The 9,675-nt window shown below is 38.3% G+C and overlaps 3 protein-coding genes across 3 annotated transcripts in view; 2 read left to right on the plus strand and 1 right to left on the minus strand.

The window, feature by feature from the left end:
• The window catches only part of LOC134747326 (uncharacterized), a 40,315-nt gene extending 39,473 nt beyond the window's left edge, over nt 1-842 (minus strand). Inside the window, exon 1 of the mRNA XM_063681962.1 lies at nt 569-842. The gene's annotated coding sequence lies outside the window, so the exon portion shown is untranslated. The remainder of the gene's footprint in view (nt 1-568) is intronic.
• Nucleotides 1-9,675, plus strand: part of LOC134747320 (RNA-binding protein 28) — a 384,741-nt gene that overhangs the window by 55,662 nt on the left and 319,404 nt on the right. The gene's annotated exons all lie outside the window — the stretch shown is intronic.
• Nucleotides 1,836-8,786, plus strand: LOC134747310 (probable ATP-dependent RNA helicase Dbp45A). The gene is made up of 10 exons (XM_063681938.1): nt 1,836-2,008; nt 2,126-2,319; nt 2,818-3,029; nt 3,432-3,567; nt 4,021-4,190; nt 4,699-4,926; nt 5,664-5,791; nt 6,615-6,768; nt 7,499-7,681; nt 8,667-8,786. Exons 1-10 carry the CDS (start codon nt 1,933-1,935, stop codon nt 8,770-8,772), a joined length of 1,587 nt encoding a protein of 528 aa, XP_063538008.1. The 5' UTR covers nt 1,836-1,932; the 3' UTR covers nt 8,773-8,786.

Below are 9,675 nucleotides of genomic sequence, written 5' to 3' on the forward strand. Positions count from 1 at the left end.
GCTCCCATACAGCAAACGTGATTTTTTTTGCCGTTTTTTGCGTAATGGTACGGAACCATTCGTGCGCGAGTCCGAATCGCACTTGGCCGGTTTTAATGAATATACATTTCATTTTGTAATAGGTATGTTCAGTAGTATTAAGGCGTCTGGTGATATATAATCTGAAATAAAAGCTTTTTAATTTTAATTTTATTTAACTTATACGGTGCTATTCTGCCGGTCGGTGTAAATAACTATGATTATATATGAATACAGACACGATTGCGTAGGTAGCAACTGAGACCTAGTTCCTATTCCTGATCGCGATGTCCTATATTGGCATATACCATGTATATACTTACTAAAATACTTAACGCAAATACTAACGTGCCACTTTGTAACGCTTGGACGAAAATTCAATACCATGCCATAAATAGAAATCGTATTTTCTCTTACGTTAAGACTGTTTTTTGCATAGGTATTTAATATCTGGATATGCAGGGTATTTTATAATGAATAAGGAACACTTTTTCCTTGTTTTATCATTAGGACAATTAAAGGTTTGTTAATAAATAAAATGAACACTTACCAGTAAGGTATAACGGCACGGAAACTCCTTATTACTGTAACTGTTAGGATGCAATGCGAGCTGCTCAAATATTCATATCTACTCTTCAAGCCGTAAATTAAGTAATTAAATGTACAGGTAATTCTAGCGCCAATTTGAGGAGAACGCCACGTGTGATAACATCAATATATAAACACAAATGAAACGGGTAAAATAAATTAAGAATTCCGAAAATAATATTGAACACGCGCCGTATGCGTGACGGTCCCGCGGTCCAGCCACAGAGCAGAGTGGATGGCAAAGAGCATATAATCACTACGTGAGTGGATAGGATACCGAATGTATAGTATAATCATAGGGCGGTATTCTACCGTTACCGTCCAATTTCTTTGTCCAATATGTATTTTATCTCACATTTTGCTTAATGTGAGAGTGAGACGCAATGACATCGGACCACATTGGACAAAGATATTGGACACTCATTGGACAGATGGAATACCACCCATAGATATCATATCCACGTACCTATATGTAAATATTTCATATTTTGTAAGTGGGAGAAACGCTGTCAGTGGCCAAAATGCAATCTAAGAAAGTTTCTCACGGAACGAAGGGAGTTGATTGGATCATATACTTGCAACAACAGAAGTCATTGGTTACATTGTCTTTACAAGGCCATATTTGTTTTGGCTTTGTATATTTCTACGTGTACTAGTATTTTCCGTTCAACGTAACAATTTACCGATACTATTCTGAAACAAAATTAAATTGAACTACTAGACACATAATGCCCCGGTAAAATCAATTTAATGCAATAAATTTGGTAAAAAATAGTAATATTTAACCAAACGAATTATTATATGATGTAATTCAATGATAGAACACCGAATCAACACTTGCCTCTAACGGCGCGAACGTGAAAATAAACCAAGAAATAAACTAAACTATACTAAATGTCAGCTGTCACTGTCATTGTCATAGAAGGTAGGATCCCATAGAAGAGGCCTACCGCGTGCGCACTGCGTCTGTGAGGGACAGAACATAAGCATTGCGTCAATATGGTCGGTCGAGTAGATTTGTAGCCCACCATTAACCATACAAATTTATGGGGGAATAAAAAATTGTGAGACTGTAACAAGGACAAACAATAATAACGCTTTTTACATAATATACATAAGACTATCCCGTTCTGGCAGTTCCCACCACTACTCATGCCTAATCCTATTTATACTAGATTTATGGTCATTGTCAAATAGTATATGTCATTCATGTCATTGTCATGTGGTGACAAAAACAACGTGTTGCCCGTGTTGGTCTGCTCAGATAATTTAAGTCCTAAATTCTTATATGTAATGTCCCATGTTTCTAAATAATATACAACAGCAATGGAAGACAACGAGGGAAAAGAATTTGCGGCTCTCGGTGTGAAGAAATGGCTAATAAAACAACTATTCAATCTTGGTAGGTTCTTTCGCTTAGTTTTCGTAATTAATTATAATTTAGCCTTTGTAATTTATCGCAAAATAGTCTCAGCTGCCGTTATGAACTATGTAAACTACTTTTTTGTTATCTTTTCAGGAATTAAGACACCAACTCCAATCCAAAAAGGTTGTCTAAAAGAGATACTGGAAGGCAATGACTGCATAGGTGCAGCAAAGACGGGCTCGGGTAAAACGTTCGCGTTCGCTCTACCTATTCTACAGAATTTAGCAGAGGACCCTTACGGGATTTTTGCGCTAGTTTTAACACCTACGCATGAGCTGGCATACCAGGTATTATAGTGTTTTAAAAGTTTTGATAAAGCTAGGCACGACTGTTACGTAAATTGTATAAAATTGCCTCGGCTTTTAACAACGATTGAATAAATATTTTTATTAGCAAAATGTTTACATATTGCCTGCGATTTGTCCACATAGATGTTGAAAACTTCATCACTGTACCTTTAGGGGTTGAAAATCCCAAAATCACACAGCAATTAAAGATCCAAATTTAACAGTTATGGCTTTGCATTGTCTGTTAGTATCTATATCATAGACAAATTGTATATTAACTTAACTAGCTTAGCGGTTTCACTCACATATTTTTAGTCACTCGCGCGACATGTTTTGGAGAGCCTAGGTCTCCATTTTCAAGCACTAACAGTGCCTGAGTGAGTACCGGATTTATATATTTTTTTCTGTGGATTTTTACAGCTTTTGCAAGAATATACGAATTGTAAGTGTAAGACTTAGAAATAACAATTAAATAAATACTAAATTTAACAACCACAGATAGCAGACCAATTCAACATTCTCGGGCAGCCCCTCTCCCTCCGAGTATGCATAGTGACCGGCGGTTCAGATCAACTGGAAGAGTCCCTGAAGCTTGCCAAGAGACCCCACATTGTGGTAGCCATGCCGGGCCGTCTGGCGGACCATATTACTGGCTGCGACACATTCTCTTTGAAGAAGATCAAGTATTTGGTATTGGATGAAGCTGACAGGTAAGTTTAAAGAATCAACTTCAAAAACTTAGTTTTAGATGTTTAGTTAGCCATTTTAGTTGCTATTATTATTTAATATAGTACATAGTTTATTAGGGTTCTGTACCCAAAGAGTAAAAACGGGACCCGATTACTAAGACTTCGCTGTCTATCTGTCCGTCCGTCTGTCTGTCTGTCTGTCACCAGGCTGTATCTCATGAACCGTGATAGCTAGACAGTTGAAATTTTCACAGATGATGTATTTCTGTTGCCGCTACAACAACAAATACTAAGAAGTACGGAACCCTCGGTGGGCGAGTTCGACTCGCACTTAGCCGTTTTTTTTTCACTGCACATTTTGCATGTGCATGATTGTGCTAAACATACACTTACTATAAACAAATACGATTTTGTTGTTTTCAGGCTATACAGTGAATCGTTCACAGATGACTTGGAGACAATATTCAGTGTGTTGCCCGCAAAGAGACAAAACTTACTCTTCTCTGCTACTATTTCTGATGAAGTCAGGGACTCTAAAATACTTCCCTTGAACAAAGAAGTAAGTAAAGAATTTAAAGTTATGTACAATCGAAACACTGAAATATTTACAATTAAATATTATAGGGCATTTACACATGATTAATTAATGATTATGATAATGCAGGATCAGTATTGATTCGAAGACAACCTCGTGTCAATTGCGAGTTGAATAAAATATTGTAAAGTGTATCTTCGTATGATTATCTTGTCTATCTTTTACTTCTCAAGTTTTTAGGGTTCCGTACCCAAAGGGTAAAAACGGGACCCTATTACTAAGACTCCGCTGTCAATCTGTCTGTCACCAGGCTGTATCTCATGAACCGTGATAGCTAGACAGTTGAAATTTTCACAGATGATGTATTTCTGTTGCCGCTATAACAACAAATACTCAAAAGTACGGAACCCTCGGTGCGCGAGTCCGACTCGCACTTGGCCGGTTTTTTTTCTATCTGTTGGCATATTTATTTTTCAGAAACTCCTAATATGGAAGGAAACTGATTCCCAGCTGACTGTCTCCACATTGGACCAGCGATACGCAGTATGCCCCGCGTACGCTCGCGACGTGTATCTCGTTCAGGCTCTCAGGAAATATCGCGAGACCAAACCGAGCGCGCACGTACTGGTTTTCACCGATACTAAAAAGTAAGCATTCTCATTTAGTGCTTCTCTAATTGCACCTTGGATTGCAACTTAACCTGTATCCCCAAAGTATATACCTAAGCGACGAGGGCGCGATGCCTTCGTTATAAATATCTATGTCTGTATACACGCGGTATTCAATCGCTTTCTTTTGATTTAAAGTTAAAATTTATAGTTTAAATTAATTTTGTTGCCTTATTCATGTATGTAAATCTGTGTCAAAACTGACATAATTGTCATTTTTGTGCGTCAATAGTATAGAGTTATACACTGCGAAGAACTGTGTCAAATCCCTGTTTCCTGTCTAATACAAATGTATCAATTAATAATATGCATACATTATTTTGTTTAGGGGCTTTTGTTTACTACCTGGTGAAATCAAACCCTACCAATACCAATATGCGAAAGTAACTCTGTCCGTCTGTTACTTTTTTCCTCTTTCACTTTTCCCTTATATCTGAACACTTAAGAACAACAAAGATTATCCACCCACATCTTTTTTTTTCAACAGAGAATGCCAAGTCCTCTCAATGATGTTAAACGCCATCGGAATGGACAACGTGTGTCTCCACGGCTTCATGCGGCAGAAGGAACGCGTGTCCGCGCTCGCGCAGTTTCGGAGCAACCTGAGATGCACGCTCGTGGCCACTAATGTGGCGGCCAGGGGGCTCGACATACCCACGGTGGACCTGGTGGTTAACCATAAGCTGCCGACGGAGCCTAGGGAGTACATACACAGGTGAGGCAGACTTATAGAAGTAGGTAAAGTTTCCCCAAATTACCATGCCATAAGTCGTTATTGAATTAAAGTGAGCATGATAAACTGAAATGCATGCAAAAACCAATCTGATGTCTACCAAAACCAAGAAAGTGTCTTCCAACTTGTGGTCTAAATTGGAAATTGAAGATAAGATGAGAAAATATTTTGTTTATTGTCAAAGCTGTGTTGGTACATATGTGTTATAAATGTCACAGAAGTCCATCAGCTTGCCGATTTCGGGAAAACTTTACATTGACCGATAAATGAGGGAGCCCCGTTTTAAATCAATCACGCTACCTAGGTACAAAGATAGATATAACTCCGTAATAGATGGATACAGTCTAAGGAAAAAACGTGCCTCGAAAATCACGAAAATTTGATTCTCGATCAGAGGGCGCCACTAGTTTTGGCCTACACTCGTATAGAGGGCGTTGACGGTTTCGTTTGTTATTTATAATTTTAACGCATATCAGTGAAAGAACATGGGTCAAAATCATAAAAATAATTAATGCAGATATAAAAAAACATTTATCCATATTTAAATACATTTTATCGTATTTTTATAAATATTTATTTTTAGTTTTAAAGTGTGTCGACAGATGGCAGTGAATTTACTGGGGTTACAAAATTTACTATGACAGTACCGCTCTAGTATAAGTTACTCTATGCTAGGTATATGTTGGGAATTTTTTGCAGAAAATCGTAAATTTTTCCAGGGTGGGCCGAACAGCGAGAGCGGGACGCACTGGGATGGCGATCTCGCTGATCACGCCGTACGACATCCTGAGACTGGGCGAGATAGAGGCACACATCAACACCAAACTTACCGAGTTCAAAATTGATGGTAGGTCATCTACTGATTTTCTCTTTCTCAAAGGCATGAAGAAAGATTGTCAAACGATATTCCTAAAGTACAGGATATTAGTAAAACAAAATATCCAACTTTAGCAGAATAAACTTCTCAAAATTTACAAATAAGAGCTCACAATTCAGTGCTTCACGCGGTTTTTCGTAAACGACCATCAGAAAAAAAATCATTACTAATTTAATTAGTCCTTTTTCTAAAATGTACAACGATATTCCTAAAGATAAGAAGACGCTCTTACTGGAACAAGTACTCTTTATTTCTAATAATGAGCGTAAAGTCTTAAATGTTGTCGGGAATATCATCAATTTTACATTATTTCGACTTTTCTTGTAAGAGCGCTCTTAAAGGATTTGCCACACTGGATGCGTTCTGCGGTCAGATCAAACCCGCATTATGTATGAACAACATTGACAACAACCTTTGAAGTTGGAGTTTGCTGTCACTGTCCTGACCGCTGCCCGCAGAACGCATCCAGTGTGGCAAATCCTTAAAGGTTGCCGCCTGGTTGGTAAGAACTTTTTATAGTCAGCTACGGCCTGGTTGAAGATTTGGCTGCATGAAGCAGATTTGTATTATGTTACAGTCTGGCAAAAAAGAGTAGAAATTAAAAAGTGGCAACACTGTAGTGTCGTCCCGTTTTTCTTAGATTGATTTGAAAGGGACGTCACTACAGTGTTGCCACTTATTTGCCAGACTGTAAGTACGTAAAAATATAATATTCAATTGATGGTAAGCAATTATACACTGACTTTACGACTGAGGAACTTTACACTGACAATAAAAATATTATTTTCTACAGATGACGAAGCAGTAAAAGTGTTCACAACCGTGAGCGTCACTCGGCGGGAGCAAGAGGCACAACTCGACAATGAGGAGTTTGAGGAGCGGAAGAGGAGCTACAGAGTGAAGAGGTGGATCCAAGCTGGGGTGGACCCTGATGCCATGGAAGCCGGGTTAGTAGTTCTAAACCTTGGTATATGATACTAAATACTTAACTAATAGTTTGACTAACCCATTCTGGTATAACCTTTGTTCTTCTTCTTCAGTCGGTCCCTCAATGCTGAGGATCGTGACATCATGTCCTTCTGTTGAAGATCAGGTTCCTCCATAGGCTTCTATTCTTCGCCAAGCGCATGGCCTCGTGCAGTTTTAATTGCATAAGTGCAGTGATTTGAGCACACCATCTAGTAGGAGGGCCCTGAGGTCTGGTGCCTTCAACTTTACCCGTCATTATAACATTCTCCAGGCTATCCGAGGAGCGACGTGAGAGGTGTCCGAAGTAAATGAGTATTAGGTCCTGGCATAACCTTTGTTAATTGCGCTTAATTTGGGGTCCCTTTGTTTGACATAATTATTGAAAGTCATAATGTATGTGTATGTTGTCATAATATCATTAGTCATTATTCTGAAACCGTTAACTTTTCAGGATTTTCCTAAGGTTATCCTATAAATAGGTTAGGTTAGTTTTTGGCAATCCTGAAAAGTTACGCGTTTCTGAGAAAACCCAAATTATGGCTAAATGTGGACAAACAATAGATTAGATTGAAATGAAATGAAATGAAATGAAAATGAAAATGATTTATTTGTGTATCAAAAATGCAGCTTATTACATAGTAATTACATTTTTGGGAGTATTCTATTGTTAGACTAGAATAGTAAAATAATGCATGATTTTATCCACAGATTAGAAGAAATGCGTCGCAAGCGCATCAAGATCGCCAAAAAGGCGAAACTGGCGAAAATCAAGCAGCTGCAATCGCAAATGAAGAAGGAGACAGAAGATCGACTCCGCCCTGAAGACATAGACGCCAGCATCAAAGAGGGACTCAAGAAAGTCAACAAGAGCTTGATGAAGAAGGATGATAGGTTAATATTAAAAACTTATAGAAACAAGCAAAAATTGTGGTATTTTCTATAAAAAGGGACCTTATTGTCGATGGCGCTTACGCCATTATAAACGATGCTCCGATACAAATACAATGCCGCGCGACGCTGTGCGGCGTAAGCGCCATCGACAATAAGGTCCCTTTTCATAGAAAATGCCCCAATTATTATTATAAAAACAAAAAACCAGATCCGACTGCTTAAAAAAACGCGGCCAAGTGCGAGTCGGACTCGCGTTCCAAGGGTAACGTAAATTGCACAATTTTTAACAATGTATTTTTAAAACTTGTGTAAAAAACCCGTAGGGGTCGGATCTAAAACTAAGTAATTAAGTCCGATACACGACCCGTCTGGCTGTGGGTGACCCTGCCTATGAAGCCGATGGTCCTGGGTTCAATCCCGATAAGGCCCGGCCATATTTGTGCTCATTGTAATGAGCACAAATATTTGTTCCTGAGTCAGGGGTGTTTTGCTATGTATTTAAGTATTTATATACTTAGGACATACTGAAAATTCCTGGAACTGGCCACTTAAAAAAAATAAGTCGTCTCATATAAAAGAATCTAGAAACTTACAGAATTGCCCACGTATTACTAGATGACCCGGCGAACTTCGTTTCACCTTATGTATCTATCTTTTGCTCCATTCTGGCACAATTATGTATTTTTGCTCCATTCTGGACAGTTATGTATTTTTGCTCCATTCTGACACAATTATGTATTTTTGCTCCATTCTGGCACAATTATATATTTTTGCTCCATTCTGGCATAATATATATTTTTGCTCCATTCTGACACAATTATGTATTTTTGCTCCATTCTGGCACAATTATGTATTTTTCTCCATTCTGGCACAATTATGTATTTTTGCTTCATTCTGGCACAATTATATATTTTTGTTCCATTCTGGCACAATCTACTATTTTAAGTTACGTACAGCATATGTTAATACATACTATTTATTACAGGTTTAAGGATGTGATAGGGAAGATAAGTAAGATCAAGCGGAAAGCGGAGAAGGTCAATACTCAGAAGGAAGTAGGGAAGAAAAAGAAGAAGAAAGTTAGTAAATAAATTTGCTGGTGCAATATTGAGTTTCATTTTTTGCGTGACTTACCTCAAAGAGTAAAGTAAGTATATTTACCTTATAATCAACTAGCGACCCGCCCCGACTTCGTACAGGTTAATAAATTGTGCTATTTTCAATTAAAAAGGGTACTTATTGTCGCTTGTCAGTAAGGAGGTATTTCCATATAGCTTCAATTAGAAATCAACGTTATCGACAAGCGACAATGTGGTACCTTTTGGTTGAAAACGTCGCAATTATACTTTTAAACCTTCCTCAAGAATCAGTCTATTTATAGGTGAAAACCGCATTAAAATCAGTTCAGTAGGTTTTCAGTTTATCGCGAACATACTGACATACAGACAGACGCGGTGGGGCACTTTGTTTTATAAGATGTAATGAAAAGTTTATTAAACCTTTTAGACGCCAATGACGGATATATCGGTAGCGTAGGTTCAACGCCAAAGACCGATTAATCCGTCATAGACCAAAGAGCAACATAGACCTACGTGCATTCGCATAAAGTTCAATTTCAGTTTTAACACTTCGGTGGCGTGGCGTCCGAGTGACAGCTTTTGTGTTTGACACGGCGTGGAGAAGGTTAATGGTAGAAGAGATGTAGTCTAAGAAAGATCTTGCCCCGTAGTTTGAGTATTTTTGTGATCACTGGATCGACATACGGAGACGTACAGCGCCATCTACATCGGCTGTCTTTCAATGAACCTTTGCCTATACTGATCTACAGAATATGATTGCGGAAACAACGTATGATGATGAATGTATCAACTACACAGATAATTTAACCCTACGAGAGGTCTTAACCTTTTCGACGCCGTGTCAAACACAAAAGCTGTCACTCGGACGCCACGTCACCGAAATGTCAAAACTGAAAGTGAACTTTATGCACATGC

Source organism: Cydia strobilella, chromosome 14 (genome assembly GCF_947568885.1).
Source record: "Cydia strobilella chromosome 14, ilCydStro3.1, whole genome shotgun sequence".
Classification (NCBI taxonomy): domain Eukaryota; kingdom Metazoa; phylum Arthropoda; class Insecta; order Lepidoptera; family Tortricidae; genus Cydia; species Cydia strobilella.

Coding starts and splice junctions, on each gene's coding strand:
- LOC134747310 (XM_063681938.1), top strand. CDS start 1,933: ATGGAAGACAACGAGGGAAAAGAATTTGCGGCTCTCGGTGTGAAGAAA. Junction 2,320..2,817: donor CGCATGAGCTGGCATACCAG/GTATTATAGTGT, acceptor TAACAACCACAG/ATAGCAGACCAATTCAACAT. Junction 7,682..8,666: donor TTGATGAAGAAGGATGATAG/GTTAATATTAAA, acceptor TATTTATTACAG/GTTTAAGGATGTGATAGGGA.